Raw genomic sequence first — 23,505 nt, 5'->3', positions numbered from 1 at the left:
AATCTTTTACAAATGCTATACTGAGGGCTCTCATTTACATCATTTAATCATTGCTTTGTAGAAATGGCCAGTTCTGGAAACATGGAGTATTTCCCCTTCCTTCTTTGAGATACTGGGGTTTGAGACCCCAGGTGCCCGGCCACGTAGGCCCCACCTCTGGCCATTCCGCTTTGTTTTCCCCACAGAGCTGGGCATTTCCGCCAGGCCTCGCCTCGACCGTGGTCTTTCCCCAGCCTATCACTGACATGAGGTCCCCTAACTTTGTGCCCAAATTGGCCCAGAGCCACGCACATCCCTGACCTTGAGGTGCTACACCCCACCCCTGCGATCTTCTTCAGACTTCAGATTTTACTTCTCAGTGTTTCAGTAAGAAGAAGCGCATTGCATAGTTAGAAAAAAAATAACACTTTTCAAAGTTCTGACAACACTCACGGAATTCCAAGATTCTCTTGTTGTTCTGCTCCAAACAACTGCTCGACCTCAGAACCGATTGTTTATGGAGAACGCATTTCTACCTTTGCACGGACGAGAAACTTCTCTGGTCACTGGAATCGGCGGCGCAGAACCTGAGTGAGGGCGGAGCGCCTCAGAGGACGAGAGCGGGGCTTCCTGTGCACCGTGCTCGCGTGTACTGGGAGCGTGCTCGTGGCGTGGGTGGTGGCCCCGGCTGGGCACAGCGCCCGTGTCCCCTACGGGAGCGTGGGGCGTGCCGCGGGCTCCCGGGGGGCCCTGGGGAGCCGGGCCGGGCGCGGGCCGGGGGAGTTGCAGGAGCCCACGCGGGACGCGGGCCGTCTCGACGACGCGGACCTGCCTGTCCCCGGGCACAGCGTGTGGGGAGCGACCTGCTCCGCCACGTGCGGACGGCGGTGCTCCCGGAGCAGACCCGCGTGGGCCCTGCGTTCCGCGCCAGCCGCCCGGCCTCGTGGAGGCTCCGGCCGGAGGGCATGCGTGGACTTGGCCGTGAGTGGCAGGGGTGGGGAAATCGGCACGGTGACGACGGCCCCGCGGGTGAATCAGCAAGCGTACGCGCTGCCCCCTGTCGCCGCGGCCCCACGTGTGGGTGACCCCGGCATCGCCACCCGCGCACGTGTGTGTGTGTGTGTGTGTGCGTGTGTGTGTGTGTGTGTGTGCAGAACGCAGGGAGGAGGCGAGCGGGGAGGGGGGCCGGCTCGCCCGCCGCTGGCGGCGTGGGTTTTACTCTCCTGTGCGGAGCGATGCATCGTGTGGATCTATGTTCCTGGGAAAGAAACGCCCAGTGGAGAAAGGAATCACGAGCGCGCCCTCGTCCTTTGTTCCAGCACTCGCGTGTGGAGATGGAATTCACCGTTTCCACGATGCACGCGACCCTGCGCGGGTTCCCCCGCCGCGCCGCCGCACCGTTGGGATCGCGTTCTCGTCGCCCACAAGGGGAGCCCCGTGCCCCGCAGCCCCCACCCCCGCCAAGCCGCCCCAGCGCCTGGAGACACAGTGCGGCCTCGAGGCCTTGGGATTACCCGCTGCAAACAGCCAGGCGGTACGGGGCCTCGTGTGACAGTGTCTGTCACTCGGGTGTCTGCCTGTCACTCGGGTGTCTGTCTGTCACTCGGTGTCTGTCACGGTTCACCAATGCTACCGCGTGTCTCCATGTCACATTCCTTCCTGACAGTACTGGGCAGTACTTTCTAGATTCATCGTACTTACTTTACCATTCCTTCATATATATATATATATATATATATATATATATGCACACATATATGTTTCTACTTCACGATGGTTGTGATATTATTATTATCAGTGTGTTCTGGAGACCGTGTGACGGTTTTTGTGCGGCCATATCCTCATTTCACCCATGCACGGAAGGTTGGTGCCCGATGTTTTGAGCGTCTTCTGCGTTGTCTTCTAAAACGGCCGGGCGTGGTTCAAATCTCAGCTTTCCATTCTTCCTTGCCGATGCTCTGCAGACAGATAACGCCCAGCCCTGTCGCGTGTGAACGCGTCACCTTGTCACTGTGTCACCTTGTGACTGCATCCATGCCTTCCGGCCGCCATGATGCTGCCCGGCTTTGCCTGCGTTCATTGGTCGTTTGTTGGATAAATGTCTGAGCAGATCCTTTGCCCAGGTTTTTCTCCATTGACTTGTCTTTTTGTTGTTTAAATGCAAGAGTTCTTTAGTATATTTCCGGATACAAATCTACTCTTAGACAAATGCACTAGAATTTTTTTCTCTGGTAGTTCTTGTGCCACGTTTATCAGAGTTTTTTTTTTTAATTTTTATGTTTCATGTGGCAGTATTGTGTTTGGCCTCAGGGCCTTGTGCTTGCTGAGCAAGAACTCTCCCCCTCGGGCCATGCCTCCGGTTCTTTCTGCTCTGGGTGTTTTTGAGTTTTCTATTTGTGCTTACTCCCATCACTGGGGTGTGACAGCCAGTTTTTTTTCTTCACTTTTTCTTTGAGTTGACATCCCTTGAACTTTTGCCCAGATTGGCCTTGACCTGTGACCCTGCTGATTTCAGCCTTTCAAGTAGAGTTATAGACAGGGTAAGCCGCTGTACTGGGAAACTGTTGATACGACTCTGGAGAAAATCTTGTTTCGTGTAGATAAATGTCATGTCGCCCAGGGAAGTAATGGCATACGTTCTCACTGGTAACATGTTTACTGTGCTAAGACAGACAGCTCGTGCGAAGTTCTTTGTGCACCATTAATTTCTGTAATAACTGTGAGTCTGCCATCCTTCTGTTGACAGGAAAGGAAATGGGGAACTCAGAATTCATGAATTTGCTCCGTGACCCAGGTAGAAAGTGACAGAATTTCCGAACGAATAAATATTCCTCCCAAGTCCGTTTCTTTATCCCTTCATGCTTGTCGGAGTGAGTTTCAGTGTCTTGGACAATGCCTACGATCTAAGGTAGTGTCGTTTTCTGAAAGTCCACCTGATTGTAGACACTCACACACAGTGAGGTGCAGTGCCTCCTTCTCTTTCAGTGCCTTTTTGAAGGAAAAAAATGGCAATGTATAACACGGCTCTGGCAGAGGAGCAGACAGGGATTTAGAACTAACCAGGCTCCTCCACGCGCTCCTCCCCTGTCCCACTCATCCCGGATTTCAATGGGCAGGTTCCCTCTACATGCCCGAATCCATTTCACCCTGCTTCAACACCAAGTAATGCATCCGGTGACGGCAGATTTTTGTGGTGATCATCTTTCCCGGTTCAGGGAAACGAATGCGTTGGCTCATTCTCCTGTTGGAGAGTTTGCTTTTATGTGTAGTGACATTTATCATTCTCTCGGGCCAGCTGCTTGACTTTCCTTCAGCGCCCTGTTCGTAGGGTTTGGGCGTCTATAATTGGAAACACTAGCTAACCAGAAGTTATCGCCAGGGCTTGGGCTTGTGATAGCGTCCCGGGCTCTCCCAACCTGGAATGTGCAGCCTGCTCACCAGTAAGCATGCCAGATCATTCTCTAGACTGGATCCGGACCTCGATTTCTCTCCCTGACTCTCTCTCTCTCCCTCTCACTCTCCCTCTCTCTCTCTCTCTCAACATGGAATTTGAAAAGAAGGTAAAGGAAAGCTTATTGGACAAGAATGTAGAGGAGAAACTTCTGGTAAGATTGCGTGCACAGCTTGAGCTGTGATGGGCAGGGTGGAGGGGCAGGGGTGGGGGTGGAGGGGCAGGGGTGGGGGTGGAGGGCAGGGGTGGGGGTGGAGGGCAGGGGTGGGGGCGGAGGGGCAGGGGGGGGGTGGGGGTAGAAGGCTGTCCGGCTGGGCTCTGTTCCCATGTTTTGTTAGTCAATAGCCTGAAAATGTACGACTTTCGTGGTTATCCCCAAAGCAGCTGAACAGTGTTCTACATCGAATTTCATTACCAGAAAGTGGGCCAGCTTGATTTTAGGTAGACTGTGTGTTGTAGCTTCGTTTTGAAACCTGAAATCCTTTTACTTTGTACTTTTCTGTGGTTCCACATTGGAAGATTGTCTTACTTATTGATCTAAAGCTCTTAGCAAGTATACCAAGTCCAATTTCTTGTGAAGATTAACAAGAGCATGTGGTATGGGAAATATCTGAGCATTAGAGGATTTCTAATGATTTACAGAGCACCAATAAACTTATGTTATAGGGATATAGATTGTGCTTCAGAAATTTTTGGGTTTCTTTGGCTTGTTTTTCTGTATGGGTTGTATACGTAATTTTACCTCGATGCTAAGCGATTAACTGGCAATACATAAGATAGGTGCTTGCATTTACTGCGACATGATTCGTATTACAATCAAGTAGAATGTGTTGCCCATGGCTTTTTGTAATGGGTATAAGTGGTTGATTATATTAGTAAATATATTTATATTTAGAGATATAGAGTTAACATAATGACATAGAGTTATAGAGTTAACATAAGGACATACAGTTATAGAGTTAACCTATGGACATGGCATGATGACTTTGAATTACGATTTTCAAAAGCAACAAGTAAAGGAATATTGACTAGAATGTTTCCAAACTTTTGGGACTGCATTGTTCTTCCTGTCTGAAGTCCAGCTTTACAGCCAGTTAGTGATATTAAAAGTTGGGAAATAGAAGAGAAGCATGCCGGATTGAGATATAGAGATTTCATGGTCTTTTATTTTGTCTCTTGGATAAGATATACACTTCAAGTATTGATGTCACCATTTTAAATAGAGATATGGACTTTTGCCTGGGCAAACATGTAGTGGTCACAGACAATTTTGCTTTCTGACTGGATTGAAATGATGAGGTTGATAGAACTAAGCAGTGATTGTGATTTAGAAAGGACGAGGGGGAGAACTTTTGTTCCTCAACTTCTAAACAGAAGGCCCTGGTATTTTGTGGAATCTCGCTCAACTTGTTTGTTAAACAAGCACAGTAATTCTTGACTTGAAGACTTTGGTGAAGTTTAAAAGTTATGTAATCTATGCAGATTTTTCTAATTTGAGCCTGTTTTCAAACTGTTTTGGCCTTATTTCCTTAAAAAGAACATGCCTGAAGTGTGTGTATGTGTGCATACATGTGTGTGTGTGTGAGAGAGAGAGAGAATGAGCGTGCGTGCCCAGATGCGCACATAAACATATAAAGAGGATACTGGAATGCATTTCAAAGTGAAAGGAAAATTCAGCCGTGGTGGATGCAAAGGTTCCGTGGTTCTAAAACCTCCTGGGAGCAGAAGCGGAGTAAATACACACACAAGTGAGAAGCTGCTCTGCGCGGTGTGAACTTGACCCTGAGCTTCCCGACAAGCTTCTATAGGAGGCTTTGCACACCAGCCTGAGGGGCCTAGGGAGGTGTGCAAGGTGAAAACGACCTCTCAGTATTCGAGGTGATTTGATGTATTAACGGTTCACTTTCGGGAAGGTCAGGCCTTCTGCCTGCCCGGCTCTCCTTTGAAAATAGCTATAAATCCCGAAGCGAGGAAAAACGTCACAAACCCCGTGAGCGTTCCTCTGTAGCGGAGCCTGAGGCTGCTCGCTGGTTAACTTCCAGAAGACTGAAGAAAGAACGATGGCACGGGCCAGGAGCCCTGGGCACCGCCAGCTTGTGGGAGGCGCCGAAGCCCAGCACTGGGTGGACAGACGGGTGGACACACACCTCGCCGACAGCTGCCCACACCGGGCTGGTGGCTTTGTGCTTGCCTGGTTTCTTGTTCTTATTTGTTGGTTTTATTTTGGCACCATCATGCAAAGTGATGGGCATTCATCTCAACTATGTGGTATCTCTCTCTCTCTCTCTCTCTCTCTCTCTGTCTGTCTCTCTCACCCGCTCTCTCTTTCTCTCCTGTTTTCGTTGCCTGCTGTCCGCTCAGCCTTCCTTTCGTACATTCCCTGGATGGCCCGTTTCTCGTCAGTATACTTTGAATTTGTTATCCACCTTTCTCCAGAGAGTGGCAGAGCTCAGTAATGAATTGGCAGTCCAAAATCCTCTTTGGAAATAATTATTTTCAAGAAACAGATGGGCATTAGTTCACAGAATTTCACGGAAAGTCTCCCAATAAGCAACCCCTCAACTGGAAAGCCGATGGAAGGGGTTCGGAACCAGATTCTTGCAATTTCTCAACTCAGTGTTACTTCTGAAGTTTTGGCCATGATGCTGTTCATTTTTCTTATTTATTGTTGCTCACTACTTTATTCTCCTCAGGGGAACAAGAACTCTCTGGGAGTGGGAGACGGGGATTGTGGAAGCGGCCTCTCTGCCCCGGGGGCTGGCGGGTTTTCCGATGACGGTGGCACCCCCGAGGGGGGCGTCCCACAGGCCTGGTGGGGAGAAGAGGGGCAGTGGCTCTGTGTGGGTGGGGATGGGAGTCGCACCGTGGAAGACCCCACGAAACAGCCGCCTTGACTTGGCTTTGTCGTAGGAAGCGGCACCCGCTTCCTTCTCTTTCCAGTCCTCTCTGCAGAGCCGCTAGCAAACGTTCAGGTTCCTGAGCAACCCGTGGCGCTAGGAAAATGCATGAGCGGCGTCGGGGTGGGCAGGAGGTGGGCAGTTCCTCCGCCGAGAACGGACGGCCTGCCACGCACGCGTGTGGACGAGCGCGAGGACTCCGCGGGGCTGGGCACGGCGCTCTGCGGGCCATCCCGAGGGGAAGCCGGCCTGTGTCTTTGGCGGGGGAATGCGTCGATGGCGACAACCTTCTAGAACCCGAGCAAGTGCCCTGACGTGATGTCAGTCCTGGTCCGGGAGAGGTCTGTGTGAGGAGTGGTGTTTGTGTAGCCTTTAGCAAAGCCCTTCCTTATCTTTCCTTATCTCCACGGCGAGAGGCCGGGCCTGGAGCACCGCTGCGCGCTGGCTCGGGCTGAGGGCAGGGGAGGAATGTCCTCGGCGGCGGGTTCCGTAGCCCGGCCCCGGGGGGACCGCGAGCCACCTCGAAATAGCTGCTGTGCCATGTCATCGGCAGGCGCAGGGAAGCAGAAGTTCTTTTGATTAGATGAGCATCCCCTCCAGCACAGGAAGCTGGAGGTTCAGTACTCGGGGGCCGAATTGAATTCCTTTTTTCTTTTTTTCTTTTTTTAACCGAGAAACAAGATCCAGGAATTGCATCATGGGAGAAAATTGTGAAATAGATGAAGTAGCACGTAAGTGCCTTGATCTTAGTTTAGAAATGTAAACAATAAAGGTATTTCCTCGTACTGTTACATCACATGAAATGGGTGCTGTGATTTCATCAGGAATAAAATAGTAGGAAGAAGTAGATGTTTATTTGAGGGGGTGCTTCTAAAAGGCTTCTTGAGCTTTTATTCATTCCCTGTTCCAGTGTTTGCCGCTGTCTGCACTAGCTCCATGACACAGATAGCTTTGTCCCTTTGCCGCTTTAATTTTAGCCCCATTTTCATTTTCTCTCTTCCTTAAAAAAAAAAAAGAAAAATGAGGCTGTGACTACTAGGAGCTCTCTCGGGAGGAGAGCTGGGAGGCGAGGACTCGGACGGAGGGGTCCGGAGTTCTACTTGACGGTTCAGATCCAAGTTCTCCAAGCCACGCAGCCTTTTGAACACGGCTGCTAATTAAAGCCGCGTCTGCGGTCCTGTAAGTCCGAGGCCCGCGTGCCGGAAGGGCTCTTTTGGTGGGGTGGGGTGGGGGCGCGTAGCGGGGGAAGGGAGAGGGTGGCGGGCCGGCGGGGTGCTGGGCTCTCTCAGGACCGCTTGTGCTCACCCCGTCTGGCGGGAATCGCGATGACCTTCCCAGCCGTTCCGCCCCTCGCGCGGTCCCCGAGGGGAGTGACACACAGACCGTCGCGTTAGTGATGGAATCCCATTAGAGACTCATTCGCTTGACTTTGCGACATGACCTTCATGAAAACGAGATGATTTGCGGGGCGGGGGGGGGGGGTGGAGATTAGGGGATGTGTGTGGTTTAATCCTTGGTCTTTTCGCCGTTGTTTATAACTCCACTGTTTGGAATTTCTTCTGGGTGGAGGTCTGAGTCCTTTCCCGTGTCCCCCTCCCCCTCCCCCCGCCTCAGCTTGTCTCCAGAGCTAGGCCCTGAAGATGGGGAGCCGGTAGCCATTGGGAACCCACAGGGGGATGAGGACCGGGTGCCGTTTATGTGGGAAGAAGGCGAGCGGAGTGCTTCCTCAACCCCCGTAATGTCTCTGGGGCCATCTCGCCACCGTGCAGGCTGATGGAGAAACTGTCAGCAGGAACGCATAGCCTGTCCCAGCTCGGGGGTGGGGGGGTGGGGGGGTGGGGGGGGAGGGTGGGGGCGGATCTGGCAATCGCAGCCTCCTCCCATCTCCTTGGCTTCAGCCTGGGACTGTCTGCTTGCTTCCGTGACGAGGGGAGCCCCCAGAAGTAGGAGTGGGGTTCTTCTCTGCCCCTAGAACTGCGGGCCATTTCTAGCTCTTAGACCCAGGGACCACGGTTAGGTCCCGCTGGGAAGCAGCTGTCACCACAACCTTACCACGTTTCCATTTTGCCTCTGTCCAGTAAAGTTTCAAAAACAAGAATGCTTAAAATAGCTGCTGCTTGTTCTAGAAGACACGGTGGCCCAGTTCCCATGAAGAATGATGCTATTGTAAACAAGTTCCTGAGTGCAGGGGTCACGTGAGTAAGAATCAGCGGATAAATGGTGGAGTGAAAATAATTAGGACTGAATTAATAATAATAAAACTAACAAAGCTGCTAGGCCTGTCAAGGTGGGATCCACGTGAAAGGAGGAAAATGGTGAGTAGCCGGAAAGCCAGGAGATGTGGTGTCTGAATGTGTGTGTGTAAGTGTGCGAGCAGGCACTTGGGTAGGCGTGTGTGTGCTTGTTTTACACACACATGCCCACGTGGCACGTGTTGTGCGGTGTGATCGTGCAGGAGCCCCGGGTGAAGGCTGGGTTGAATCCCCGTGAAATCCAGCCCTGCGTGCGGGCTGAGCGGGGCGCGTGCGAGGCACCCGAGGCGGAGAGGCGGGTGACGCCCCGCGATGTGGTCCACGGCCGGGGGCGGGGCCTTCCCCGGGTCGGGGGTCGACTCGCGGGCGGGAGGGAGGGAGGGAGATGATAGTCCGCCCCGCAGGTGGCCTGAGGCCGGTGGGAGGGTGCGGCCGGAGAGGCCGCAGTCCAGGGGCTCAGCTGTGCTTACTCAGCACGTAACAGCTAACGGATCAAAGTGGGGGGGGGACCCCAGAAGCATCGAGACAGAACAGCGGGAGAGCATCGTGACAAGGAGCCACGTAGCGCTCCTCCCGGATTCCAGGGATAGTGCCTCAGCCATTTTAAGGCTAGGCCAAGTGGTTTCACCTCAGCCTCCCTGGGTCTCAACTTACACACACGCACGCGCACGCACACGCGCGCACACGCACACGATGAAAATACGGAAGTAGATCAAGTGAAGTTCCTCCTGGTTTTACTTTGTGTAACTCTATAAACTCTTAGAAGGGCAGAATTTGTGTTCCTGGAGGTTCTGACTTGGACACCCTCACGCCTACATCGTAAGACCACGCTGGGGTAACGACCGCACCAGCACGCTAATTAACGACCGTCTTCAAAGGCGTGCATCTGTCTACGGTAGGAGAGCCATTTTACAGCGACCCCAAATTTAAAGTTGATAAGAAAGGACAATGGAGAAAGCGTCTTGAGCAAAGGTGTTCTTTTGTAAAGAGGAATAGCATGTTAAAGTAGTCCCCGTGGCTTTCTCAAGCATTTGCGTGGGCTTGGCCCTGTGCTTGGAGATGAGGAATGGCTTGCAGGACTCGAGCCGGCTTGAGGGCCAGGCGGGGTGCTCCTCCCGGCTCCGGTAACTTCTCTAAATATCAGAGCGACGGCCACTGTCACGGGGCGCGGGGACCCCCAGGGAGCTTATCCCTCTGTCATTCTGCGCCTCTGCCAGTGTTTCACTGGGGGGATGTCAGGCTTCGGTGGCTGGGCTTTACGGAGTGCTCTGTCCAAGCTGCTATTCTAGGTAGACCAGATCTACCGGCTCGGCGTCCTAGAACCGGGCTTCCTCTCTCGCTTGGCAGCTGCGGGAGGGGTAGCAGGGGTAGACCCGTGGCCTACGGTTTTATAGGGGAAATCTGGAATCTTCTGGGGTCTTCCCGGATTGTTACCACGACCGGGCGTGTGGCCTTGAAAGGGTATTTGTAGGGTATTAAATCCTGCTGAGAGGGAGATCGGTGTGAACGTAAGGAAAGAGGCCTTGCTGCGTGGCTCTGAAGAAGCCCACAGTCCTGTGTCCTGGTGACGAGTCTCATGGTGGTGTTTGTGGTGACGTGGGGATGTCTCCTGAGGGGAGGGAGACACAGGGCTGAGCTGCTCCAGACCCCGGGGTGGAAGTGCTTCTGTGTTTATGAGTTCAGCAAAAGTTTTGCTCATTAGAAGTGTAGTCAGAGCTGTGTAAAATCTTTGGATATTGGTATTTGCAGTGGTTTTTAGATTGCATTATGTAAAGTGTTTAAATGGCTTAACTTTGATTTTCCTCTTGGTTTCCTGGGTAATTTGCTAGAGAGAGTGGAACTGTGTGATGACATTTTATGAACTTTAAATCGTTTTCTTCTGAAAATCATGCTGGGGACTGCCATTTAGAAACAAACAAACACAAGTAAAATAACTCAAGGGGAATAAATGGGGTGGATTTAAAATGGGTGGGTGTTATTGAAATGGTTTAATGGCCAACACTGGTCTGAAAGCCAGAGCTCGCCTGTCTTTCAAAATGAAAGACTCCGGGCACCTTTGACATGGAGAGAGCGTGGGCAATTGTGCAGCCGAGATGGAAAGACTGAGTGAAATGAGTATCGCGGGATGAACCCTACATTAAAGCAGTCTCTTTGGCCTGGTGCTGAACTGTGCATTTGGCTTCAAAGGAGCAAACGGGTGGTCACCTCCTAGATGAAATTATAGGGTGTTAGTTTACTGACTGACCTAAGCAAGCAAGAGATGAGAATGAAAGATGATACAGTTAATTCTGCCCTAAAATTGCCCAGTCTATTGACCTCTTAAATTAGCTTAAATTAATTATTGGAGGATGGTATGTGATTTCGTGGTTACATTTCATACATTCCCAATGTGTTCCATGCAATCTCCCCTCCTCTGTTACACGCTGTCTTCCCCTTCCCAGAGCAATTCCAAGAGTTCCTTGTTGTTTTCATGATGCAAACAACCTATTCTAATTGTTTAGAAGGCTACAGGGAGAGGATCACGAGTTCAAGGCCAGCCTGTGAGCTAGCATAGGGAGATCCCCGCCGAAGGAAGGAAGGAAGGAAGGAAGGAAGGAAGGAAGGAAAGAAAGAGCGAGCTGAGGAATCTTAATGCAGCCTGCCATCTATATAACTTCTCTTCTTGAACTTTGGGTTGATTCTACGTGTTTTCATTCATGCCCACCCTAAAATCTCTCTCAAGAAAGTTGCTCCACCCACTGCCCCGTGACTTGTGCCAAATATGCTCTCCATCCACATCTGGGTTAAACTTACCGAGCGTCTGGGGCACCAGCCAACTCAGCAAGGCCCCCCCCCCCCAATCGCCACTGAGCCTGAGGTGGGCAGAGCCTGTTGTTGACAGTGCTAGAAATGGAGGGGCAGAGGAGGGCGGGTCCCGAGGGGCGGAGGAGGGCGGGTCCCGAGGGGCGGAGGAGGGCGGGCCGGAGTTGAGCCACCTTGCAAGTCCCAGCCATCAGTGACTTCAGACAAGTTGGGTTCATCCTTCCAACAGCCTGGGGCTGATGACACCCGAGAGAACCAAAGCAGAAAGGCAGAGGGAACTTGGACGTATTAATTCAAGTCCGGTGGAATGCTTACACATAGTCAAGGCGGAGAGTTTTATGAAGAAGCGCGATTTCCACAGCTTACAGTATGCACAGCAAAGCAGTCCCAAGTTGGGTGGTCCCATCGGGTCGGGGCCCTCTGCCTCGTCCTCCTCTTCTCCCTCTCTCTCCTCCCATTCTCTTTGGCACTGGGAATGAACTCTAGAGCCTCCCAATTGCCAAACATGCGCCGTCCTTCCTTGCTGTCCTCTGACTCCCGACCCTAGCTGGTTAAGGCTCTGCTACCTCTAAGTGCTAGTGCATTGAGCGTGAGCTAAACTTCAGGGTGCAAACTCCACCCAAACTCCGGTGCACTGTTCCCCACCTAGGGGCGCACTGGAACAGGGCCAGGTCCATGGAGCCAGAGACGCCAGATCTATGGGAAGTTGTATGCTTTGCTCTCTCTCTCTCTCTCTCTCTCTCTCTCTCTCTCTCTCTCTGTATATATATATGTATATATATACATATGTATATATATATTTTTTTTTTGCCAGTCCTGGGGCTTGAACTCAGGGCCTGAGCACTGTCCCTGGCTTCCTTTTTGCTGAAGGCTAGCACTCTGCCACTTGAGCCACAGCGCCCCTTCTGGGTTTTTCTATATATGTGGTGCTGGGGAATTGAACCCAGGGCTTCATGTATGCGAGGCAAGCACTCTACCCCTAGGCCATATCCCCAGCTGCTATTTTTTAAAATCTTAGAGTCACCAAGGAGATGATGGCTTTAGAGTGTCTTTCTTCCTTGGCAAGGTAGCGTCAAGGCAGGGCCTCATCTGCTCCGGAGCTGGGGATAATGAGGGCTGTGTCTGTGTGGGAAAGACGTAATTGCAGGGTAAAATGTGTTAGAGCTGATTTCAAGTGCTGGCTGTCTCATTCACATTCCCAAGAAGCACTGAAGTGCACACTTGAGACAGGTACATTTTATGTCATGCAAAATACATAGAACGCCAAGATTTTTAAAGGCAGAATGTCTCAGATAATATATATATATATGTTTATATGTATATTTATATATTTATAATATATATATCTCCATCATTCTGTTATGAGAACAGGCCTGGAGATACACGCCAAATGCAGTGAACAGCCTGACCATTTTGGCATTGGGTTGTTAAATTTGACAAATGTGCCATTTACCTTGGTCTCTGGCTCCGGGTTCGAGTCCTGTGAAGAGCTGCCACAGTCCCCCTCGTGAGGGAGGCGGGCCCCTCCCGCCCTCCTCGTTTCCACGAGCCCCGTCTAGCGATTCTTTTCTTAACCTATTCTATTTAAACATGATTATCTTCAACTGCATTTGAAAGGGTTGAATGATAACTTCCTTCGTGGGACATTCATGCGGTGTGGTGGCACAGCACACAAGACCGAATCCCGAGGGCTTTGAGCTTCTCACGGATCGTGCGACCAGTGAACACACGTGTTCGGTGTTCCGTGAGCGGTTGCCTCGCGTCCCGTCGCGCTGGTGGGGTTGCCGGTGAGCTTTGGGAACGGCGGCGCCGGCGGGGGCCTCTGGCGCGGCTGCGTTTCTTGGTGGCGGCTCTCCCTGGCAGAGGGTGAAGGGGGAAGCAGGTATTTTTATCTCCCTCACCCCCAGCTTGGCCAGCTCAGCCACGGGGGGCTGGGTTTCCTAACTGAAGGCTTGTGCACCCAGAAACCTGTGTCTCTGCGTTCTCCAGAGCCCATCCACGTATGCTTCCCACACACGCACAGTCACCTCACGTACAGAGACTGTACATCCGGCCCCTCATCTGTCCAAGTGTAAGCCTTCTTCGTCGTGTTCTTTATTTCCGGGGGGAGGAACGTCATTTCTAGCTGTTAAGAACGTGCCTTTTTACTCCCTTAATAATAGGATACTTTTTAATTTAATTTTTAAAGAATGAGCTATCGATCTGTCTATCCATCCTTTTGTCTGTCTGTCTGTCTGACTGTCTGTAACTGTCAGAGGCCCGGATGAGCGCTGGCTGGGTGTTGGTGGGGAACACGAACAGGATTATGAAACAGAAGAGGAGGCAAAGGAGCAAAGGCATCAGGAACCACCAGGAAGCACATTAAGCTCCCGGCGACTTCGGAGCTCTCCTATGTAGAAAGAAATAGAAAATTCATCTTGATGTTCAACCATCCGCCCGGAAAGCTTGTCTGCTTTCTGAAATTCTAGCACAAAAAAGACTGACACTGATGCTTTTCTCTTTTAGAAGATTAAGTAGATATTTGGGTTTTAGTCAGACTTTTAAAAGACATGGACACTTAATTTTCTTTTTCAGAAAACACTGAAAAGCTTAAGAATTGTTTATGAAAAACAAGAAAAAAACATGTTTTAAGTGTTTGAACATGTGCCACCGATCCCATAAATTAGAATCACGGTCCGAGAATGAACCACTGGCCCGAGAATGCCCTGTCCAGCTGATTCTTCAGAACGAAGTTATAGAGGAAGAGCGTACTTCCTAAAAAGGAGAGCGACCGTCCGAGACGGGATCGTGAGGGAACACGGTGGCGTGTCACACGTGTGCAATGACAGGAGGAGGGAACGCGTGATTGTAGGATGGCATGGTGGTGGTTCCTCCAGCGAGCTGGGCGTGTGTTTCACAGAGAAGGCGTCTGCGTTGGGATGGGGGGTCTGTCCCGTCCTGCCGGTCTTCTCCACCTAGAGGTGGCGTGTGAGGGTCTGTGTGGGCACACGCACCGAGTGTGTGTGTGTGTTGTCGTGAGAGTTACACAGATGCATGCCTGGGCACACGGCATACCCCTTCCACGCGTACACGTTTATGACTGTGGGCCCAGATCTGAACTTCATTCGGCCGCTGGGATCCATGATGGAATCCACCGCATAACCGTAGAGGGGAAGTTCAATCAGAAAGCCACGGGCAGGCTCCGCCCCGCGCGGAGCTGCGCCCGTGATGTCCCAGTGCGTTGTTTTCGTCTTTACGTTGCATTTCTAGGTTTTAAGTGTGTGTTTGAGGATTGTGACTGTTGGGGGATGGGGGCTGTCTGGCTGACCCGGTTGTACTAAGGACTGATGTAATCAACAACGCAGGGATGACCTGACACGACACGAGGCATCCGCACGCGCCCCTGCCCGGGCTGCTTAACACTTCGCTCTGCCGTGGAAGCCGTGGACTGCAAGCTCGCTCTTGTGTTCGTGGTGGGAGTAAACCCGCAGCAGTCCTGGGGTCCGCCCCCCCGCCACGGCCGGCTCCTCCTGTGAGGGTCACGCCGTCCCCGCGCCACGCACCGGGTCCCGGGGGCGCTGGCCGCAGGCGCGCCTCGTTTCTCCGGCTTTCCCACGGTGGCTCTGGGTTCCCAGCTCTTCCTCAGTTTCCCGTTTCTCTCACGCGAAGGAGCCTGAGGGAGGAGGGAAACGCTCTTCCTAGCCGTTCATCGCGTCAGGTCTGTTCACCCTGGCGTTTGCGTACGGGGCGCCGCGTTCCAGCGCGTCTTCCTATCTCTCTCGTGATTTCCACAGAGCGCAAAGGTAGTAAAGTTATTTTTGATCATGTTTTATAGATGAGGGAGCGAAGATAGAGACGTGTAGGAACGGCGACTGCGGGCTCTGGGGTAATAGCTACAGGGTGTGCACCTGCGCCTGCGGTGCTAAGAACTCGACGGGCAATCACCCAGTCACCTCTCTTCTGATATGCTTCCTGCCCAACTCTTCATGTCAGGAGATGAGGTGCTGAGACGCGAAGAGACCAGCTCGAGGGCATTCCACGGGCGTCAGAGCCAGAGAGGGCGGCCCTTCCCCACAGAGCCCTGCTCCCACCCCAGAACACGGGCCCTGCGATTCCGTGGGGGCCTCTCCCTGCAGCGGGGTGGGGGGCACGGAGCCTCGTGGTGAGCTCTGAGTTCCGGCGTTTGGGATGCGGCGGGAATCTCTCAAGCTCTGCCGGCCGGGGCAGTGACCCCCAGCGGCACGCGTGCCTGACGGTTCCGTCATTTTGTCTGGCAGAGGAAGCATATTAATAGATGTACAGGCTCGCTCGCCTGCCCGTCTGCACATTTCGGGAGGGGGGAGGGCACTCCCGGGGGTGGGAAGGCGTCGGTTCTGAGGCAGTATTGCCAGGGCAGGGGTCTCCAGCCCCTCTCCCCCCCCCCCCGGCTCTCCACGCGCCCACCCCCGCGCCAGCCGCCCCTGGCTACGGAAGCCCAGCGGCGCCAGGCCCAGGGCATCTCAGGAAGGTTCTTCTGCTTGGCCCCAACTTCATTTAAAAAAAAACGGTGGCTGGAAATCCACTTCATGAATGCGGTGACCTACTTTGCCTTTAGATATCCGAGACCCAGGTAGAATCCCTTCGTGAGGTGGATCAGGTATCGGGCTGGGGGAACGCAGGGAGGCCGGACGGACCGGGAGAGGGGGTAAAAATAGAGACGGAGCATTCAACAGGTTTATTAATAGCGGTTCACGGGAGAAGGCGGTGTGACCTGTACTAACACCGCCGGCACACACGGCTGCCCTCACCCCCCTCAGGGTGGGTCACAGGGAAGGCGGTGTAGACCACGGGACCTCGTGCTGCGTGAGAAGGAGGGGGCAGGGAGGGGGGGACCACCGTCCCGTCGTGACCTAGCCCGGTCCACGGCAAGAGCACTAGTCTGCTCCGCAGGCCGAAGCCCTCTTCCAGGCCCTGGCGCTTCGTGCCGTTGCCGTGGTAACTGCCCGGGGCACCCAGCACTGGTGCAGGGGTCCTCGTACTGTGATTGGAGGTGGATGCATTCGGAAAGTGGACCTCGCTGGCTCTCTTTCCTTGCTGTATTTCTTCCAATCCGAGTGTGTTGATTTTTTCTTTTTTTTTTCTTTTTGGAGGAAGCAAAGGTCTGTGCTTTAGTGCTCAGATACATTCCGCCTCGTAATCAGAAAGGCTTTCGGTGGCAAGTGTGTTGCTTGGACAGGTGAGAGACGGTGCTTTGACTTTCTTCGTGCATCGGACTCTTACAAAAAGCAAACACCTTGGGGTGGAGCCGGCTTCTGGAAGGCACGTGGGCGTGCTGTGTTCTCTGCCGTGATTCTGTGAGCACGGGGCCGTGGGTTCTGCCAGCGCTTCCTCGTTCCTTTAAGCAGTGAGAGGCAGCAAGTCGTAGACGAGAAGGGGCACTCTCTGAATCCAGAGCACCGGGAAGCAGCTTTGATGCTGAGAGAGAGCGAGAGAGAGCGAGAGAGAGAGCGAGAGAGAGCGAGAGCGAGAGAGAGCGAGAGAGCGAGAGAGGGAGCGAGAGAGAGCGAGAGAGAGCGAGAGAGAGTGAGAGAGAGCACACAATGCAATGTTTCTCACTTTGTTATCTGATTCTTGGGTTTATAAATAGAACAGCCACTCCCTTAGACTGGTGGTGAATTTGAAACCATTCCTCTCCCCCACCCTGCGGGTGTTTTCCTAGTTCTAAAAATACCCTGAAGCCCGATCTCCCCCACCCTGTGTGCTGATTGACCCCCTCGCCCCCAGTTTGATCCGCGGAAGTGGCCGTGTTCGCGGAGCTGTGTGCGGGCGAGGGGGTCGCTCCCGCGTGTTCCCGCGGATTCCCCAGGGCCCGGCGCTCCGCCCGCCCGACGGCACGTGGAGCTACCGCGCGTCTGCGGACATCTTCCGGGAGCACCCGCGCTTTCCCGGGGAGGCCCGGAGGCCGGCGGGGCTTCCGGAAGCTCGGCTTCCCCGCTCTGCTTCCCCGGGACGACGGCGTTCTCCCCACGGCTCCAGCTCCACGCCTAAGCGGCATCCCCCAAATCACAGCGACTTCAGCAGCGCTCGCCTCCTCCCACCCGTGCGCCGTAGGGAACCGCACTAGAGGAGGGCGTTACCCGTGCCGTCGGTGTTCAGCCCAGTTCTGTGGCGTGGGGGAACAGGAGGGCGTTGGAGCGGGGCGGGGTACCCCCCCCCCCCCCCCGCAGTGTTCGCCTCGGTGGGGTCGCCATTCCCACGTCTGCTTTCCCCCGCCTCTCCCTCCTCCTTTTCTTCTACGCCGGTTCCTTGGCCGTCTCAATCACCGCGCCCCTCTTCTCCTCCCGCCCCTCGGCTCACTTCCTGCCGGGCCTGGGCAAAGTTTTCTTGGCGTCTGGCTGGACCCCCACCTCCCTTCTCTCGCGACTCCTCCCTCGGCGGGTTGCACGGCCTCTGGGGACGCGCCTCTCCTCGTTCCGGCCCCTTTAGATAAACCGGGGGACCGGCCGCCCGCGCCACGAAGCCAACGTTCCTGCGGAGGCTCAGAGGGTCTGTGGTCTAGGCTGGTCTCGAACTGCTCATTCCTCTGAACCGGCCGTCATCTGGTCTACTCTTCCCAGCCTGGGATCCTACCCTCTTCTTATCCTGTCACGTTCTTCCTGCTGGTATCCGAGGATAAAGGGCGAGACAGACGGACGGGGAACAGTGCCGGGAACGCTTCCTGACCACCCAACAGAACTCCATTTGGGTTTCGCGTTACTATTTATTTTGCGGCACTTTTGGGGGAATCCTGGGATTTGAACTCGGGGTCTCATCTTGCTAGGTAGGCCTTCTACCCAGAGCCATCCTCCCAGCCTGTACTGCGATTTCTGAAGTGAAAAAGGAAATGGTAAAGGGACTCGTCTGCAGTCATTATGAAATGAAGGAAGCTACTAGGGGAGAAGCTGTGTGCAAGCCAGGCTTTTCCAAATGTTTCTAATAGAGACCAGGTCTGGCACCTGCTGATGGTGGGTGGTCAATGAACGTTTGAAGGATGAGTAAGTGAACTACAGAGTAGCATTAAACAATTTCAATCATTTAGCTTTATCAGGTCAGCTATGGTTGTGGTAAGGAAATTTGGTCAACATAGATGCGACATGAACTATCTATACTTAGTGAGAGATGGAAGGAGGCAGAAATGGGCAGTGGTTGGTGTGTGTGTGTGTGTGTGTGTGTGTCTGTCTGTCTGTCTAACTTAGTACATAATAGTGAAGTCTTGTTCCAAATTATATTGCTCAAGATGGATATTTTTACTTAGAAAATCTATTGTGTGCTTTGAACGCTGTGCCAAATATAATTGTTAGAATAAAAGAATTGGACAGGACACTTGTGGCTTTAAATTAAATAGTTTTATCACCAACTTCCAATTGTTCTTTTCAAAACGAGTTAACTCTGCTTGGAAATGGTCCTCACTTGTGTCTCTTGACTTGAGGCTGTGGTGTTGGTACGTTCTGATCTTCCAACAACTGTTGCCTTGATTTCAAAATAATTAATTCATCTGGAAGATAGTTTTGATATAGTGGAGGGAAAAATAGCAAAACGAAGAGGCTGATAGATGATGGCCAGACGTGCGCTTTTCACTTATCTGCACGTTTTGTACATTTAGCTCCAATCCAGAGTTAACAATGAGGCACGCACTATTGTAGTCCAGGGCATACAATTCTACTCTGGGGAAGGGAGCCATAAAAGCCTGGAGATTTTAATCAACTGACGAGTGACGGCTGAAATATGGCGGCCTGAGGGTTTGTTCCCTGGCTTTTGCTCTTCAGCGCCATCGATGTCGAATGCGTTATGATTAACTCACCAGCATGGGGAAGAAAGCTGGGATGCGGGAACCTGAGATTTCCAAACGCCTTCAACCGGTGTACCGCAAGACACGCCCGTCTCCCTTTGTGTGAACTGAGGGCTTCGAAAACTTCTGTGAGGAAAAGGAGGCTTAGGGAACACTTGACGCAGAGACAAAGAAATTGAAGTAAAGTTTGGGAAGATCTGAAATCAGCAAGTTAAGTGGCTCAGAGGGTGGGATCTCGTTAGATATTTAAATTAGTGGTTTCTTTTAGTCTTATGATTATCTTAGCATTCTTTTGTTCCAGCATTAAAAGTTTTTCCTTTCATGGCTTAACTTAAAAATAAGTAGTCAATATACAACAGAAGTCACTGAGCATTGAAAATGGTCTTTTAAGGCGGGGGTTTACCGTTCTCTCCAATTTCAGGCCGAGCTCAGGGTTTCGTACAGAAGGGCACACAGGAGTGTGTGTGCACACACAGTGCCAGGCGGCCCCGAACCAACACACACACTAAGTGTGTGCAGTATATCTGGCTCATAAAACTCCCGCTATCCTAATTCCTGTAGCTTTAGGCAATGAATAAGCTGACTGCTGTGGGTGGCATGGGTGTTCTGGACGGCAGGGCCATTGTAGAAGTGCTTTCCCGGCTCTAGGCCTGCGTGCGGGCCTCGGCAGAGCCAGGGCTGGAGGGGAGCTGGAGTTCTCGCCCAAGGCTGCGTGAAGGACACTTGGAGGCCAGCCTTGAGTGTCATGGGGGGGGGCGGGTTGTTGAGGAGCCTTTCCAAGGTGGGGCCCGGAGGGAGGAAATGGAGTCACCAGCCCCCGGGTGTGGGGGGGCTCCCCATGAGGGATGTCCTTTCGTCCTCCGGCCCCCGAGTTTGCTTCCTTAGGGCGGCCAGGCGGGCAGAGCCCAGGCAGAGAGCGATGGCGCATGCTCTCCTATCAGCAGGTGCAGAGGGGGCAGTTTTTGCATGTGATGCGTGACTTCAGCCAGCCACGGAGTTGAGGAAGGACCACTCCCAGCCTCCGGGCGACGTGGAAGGAGGGAGGTCCGAACTCAAAATGGAAGCTGGTCCCCAAAGGCCGCGAGGGGGGAGGGGAGGAGGATTGCTTCAGCGAGGAGATAGATACCTGCCTCAAACCCCAAGCAGTCACCATGGGCCATATCCAGAGAGGGAGAGATTCCACTTTTGTTTCTATCTTACGCCTATGAAATTTATTTTCAAAAGGAATTATTTCAACTTTTGTGCTTTCTTCCATGGCCTTGGCATAGGAAAACACACGGGAAACTTTGTGAAATTCCAATACTCTTATGGAAAGCAAACACATTGTAATTTACTTAAGGCATTTATTTATCAAGACATGATCTCTTTTGGGGGAGAGGGAAGTTAAGACGGATGAAAGGGCTAGTGTGAATTTTAAAATTCATGAGTTGGCATTTGATCTTTAGTGTGACAGTAAGATTAATTCAGTATATTGTGTGCATTTGTAGCTGCATTAATCAAATGTACTGAAATTGATGAGAAGAAGAAGGAAATTGATTTTGACAGACTGTTTGATAGTTGCCATTAATTAAATGCCCAGCAAGATCAATAACATACACAGTTAGTATAGAAATAAAACCTGAATTCTTTATTTTAGAATTGCCCCTAATTAACTTTCAATAGGTTTGACAGCATGCTTAAAGCAATTGCTTCTTTAGCAGCAGACACACAGCTCTAACTTCTTTACAATTATCAGCTCATTCCAATTGCTTTCCAGAATTAGATTCGATCTCTTTTCCAAGTCAGGGATAAATAAATTTCACTGCTCTCTTCTGAGCAGGTAGCCAGCCTTCTGAGATTCTCTTGGGTTGAGCTGCACATCTTCTGAAGAAAAGTCTATATTTTAATATTCAAGGCACCGAGGCAGGAAAGTTAAAAGCTCTCCTGTGCATATCTTATACCTTGTAAGTCAAGACCCAGGGGGCCACGAATCTCCATCTCCACTGTAGCAGGCAGGAGAGTCTGTCAGTGATAGGAATGAAAACTCTATGCAATCTAGGCCAAACCAGTATTTACAGACCCCTACGTCCAGCTAAGACTGGAACCCGGGTCTCAGTGGAGACAAGAAAGCACAGGCCCTTGGGGACATTTGGAGCCAGGATTTGCCACGTCCTGGTTATTTGCTGGACACCGTCTCTGGGTCTTTCATGCCGCTGCTTTCTCTCTCACAGGGGTGCCGGGTTACACGGTCCGGGACAAGCCCCCTGAAACGCACGCTCTGACACGCTGCTCTCTAAGTGGGCTGCTTTCCAGCAATCCAGGTCCCAATTTGAAAAGTCAGAGGAAACCTCTCACTTGTCCACTTAATGCTGGGCGTGGGTGAGACGTTAAGGAAAATATCGAATGTTCTGAGCACTAGCAGATGAGGCCTCAGACACTTGAAGTGGTGGGAATTTTGTTTTTATTTGGGACACAACCTAACTGAGACAAAAATCTGGATAACTTGTTAGTAATCACCAGTTAGCCAACCCCAGAGCCTGAGACAAGGACTCAGGATCTGATTCTGTCCTCTAGAATCCTCTTTGTCTTCCACCGCCTGTCCTTTGGATGAGCTTAGCCTTTCCTGGTTGAGTCCAGATGACGTGAACGCAGCGGGGAAGACCCCAGAAGACGGATGGTACTGTCGCGATCGCCTCGTCGCGATGCGCGCCCTTGTCTGTGCCTTGAGGGACGTGGCTGACACATCGGTCCGTGGACAGCAGGCCTGCGGCAGTCCGAGTCTGCCCAGGCCTGCGGGTCAGGGTTGCCACACTCCTGTGTTCATTTCCTGGCTTGTGAGGACCAGGAGCTGTATTTGTTTCTCCTTGAGATGATGTTGAGATTGTTCAAAGGCTGGTATCCCTGCTTTCCTGACTAAGGAAGTTTATATTTCTCTTTAGGGTGCTTATAGGTAACAAATGGGGCAACTATGTTCACACGTACGTGTTCAGCAAGACACCATTAGAATGACACAGTGTTAGGGTAACAATCCAAAAGCACTCAACATTTACTAAATACGTCTTTAAAGAGAGGCGGCTCAGTTTTGTTTTTATTTCAAGCACAGTAGACCGAACCACAGAATAAGCTTAACCTGTATCCCTTTTCTCCTTCATAACACGACGTCTGCTCAACGCAATCCTTTGAAAGTTATCAGGAAAGAACCAACTTGGCGAAATGTAGGGTGGCTAAGTTCCAGAGTGAAGCGTCATGGCGGTTGACAGCATGTCAGGCGTGTCCATTACAGCCCTTCCTCATCTCGCTCCATTTGTAACTCTCTTCCTTTTAGGATAAACTATAGCCATCATTTCCCCTCCCCGCCCCCACCTTGCTTTAGAGGGGGCTTCCCGGCTCCCCAGAGCTGGTCCCCCCCCCCTCCCAAGCTTCTGCAGCTCTCCAGGGAGTTAGCATCCCACTGCTTCCGCCCAGCGCGACATCACCTCTTCACGTCCCCCCCCCCCCCCCACGGCTGCTACCCTGGGTAATGATCCGTTTCCAAACCGGACGGACTTAGGCATTGCTTCTCTGCTAACTAGATCTCTCTGGCGGACGACTTCTAAGTGGTTGGCCTGTGTGATGTGTCTCTAGAACCACGCCATTGCTTTCTTTCCCTTCTCTGAAAAGATGGCGCACGCCAGTTCTTCCACGAAAAGCTTGCCCAGGTCTACGGATGGCTCGTGAGCCTTTGCTGTGCAGGTCAAAGAGAGAAGAAATAGACAACGAATGAATTCATTATAGGAGGCAAGCATTCCGAGGCTTTTGGGAACCAAGTCTGCTTTAGCAGTTTGAGGAGCTGATGGCTCTTCTTAGCTTCTTGTCTTTCCGTGCATAAGATGAAATGTATTTAACCAAAAGAAACCATATGTTAAAAAAAGCCATGATACAGACACAAGTACTTTATTCATACTAAATACAAGATTGAGACATTGTGTAATAATGTATCATTTCAAAGCAGTGATGAAAACAGGTGCTTTGTATGCCATACCGGCATTGCTGGCACCGTCACGCTGCCCGTCCGTGGTTCTGCAGAGGTGTGGTGTGGGCTGGCATGTCCCCCGTGGGCCGTGTATTCGAGGACTGGTCCGGAGAACGAAGGCGGTAGACAGCTCAGAGATAGAGACTAGCGCCTAGTGCCGTCCCCACTCTCTTCCATGACTCGTGCGTGCTTTTGGAAGGGATTAGGAGGACCCAGCTCTTCCTCCTCCCCGGCTCAGCCCCTGATGGGAATGAAGGCTTTGCCCTGCCCACACCCCACAAGGGGCCACCTCTGTCCAGAAGTCACGTGGGGTCAAGCTGCTGATTCCGTGAGCTCCCTAGAAGCTG

General features: G+C 52.1%; 1 protein-coding gene across 4 annotated transcripts in view; it reads left to right on the top strand.

The window, feature by feature from the left end:
- Positions 1-3,201: 3,201 nt before the first annotated feature.
- The window catches only part of LOC125352479 (muscular LMNA interacting protein), a 123,665-nt gene continuing 103,361 nt past the window's right edge, over positions 3,202-23,505 (top strand). For all 4 annotated transcript variants that reach the window (XM_048347610.1, XM_048347611.1, XM_048347609.1 and 1 more), the window contains exon 1: positions 3,202-3,584. In XM_048347610.1, the coding sequence (XP_048203567.1) occupies positions 3,426-3,584 (159 nt within the window). In that variant the 5' untranslated portion in view covers positions 3,202-3,425. The remainder of the gene's footprint in view (positions 3,585-23,505) is intronic.

The sequence above is a fragment of the Perognathus longimembris genome, chromosome 6 (genome assembly GCF_023159225.1).
Source record: "Perognathus longimembris pacificus isolate PPM17 chromosome 6, ASM2315922v1, whole genome shotgun sequence".
Taxonomy (NCBI): domain Eukaryota; kingdom Metazoa; phylum Chordata; class Mammalia; order Rodentia; family Heteromyidae; genus Perognathus; species Perognathus longimembris.
This window is presented reverse-complemented; position numbering and strand designations above follow the sequence as displayed.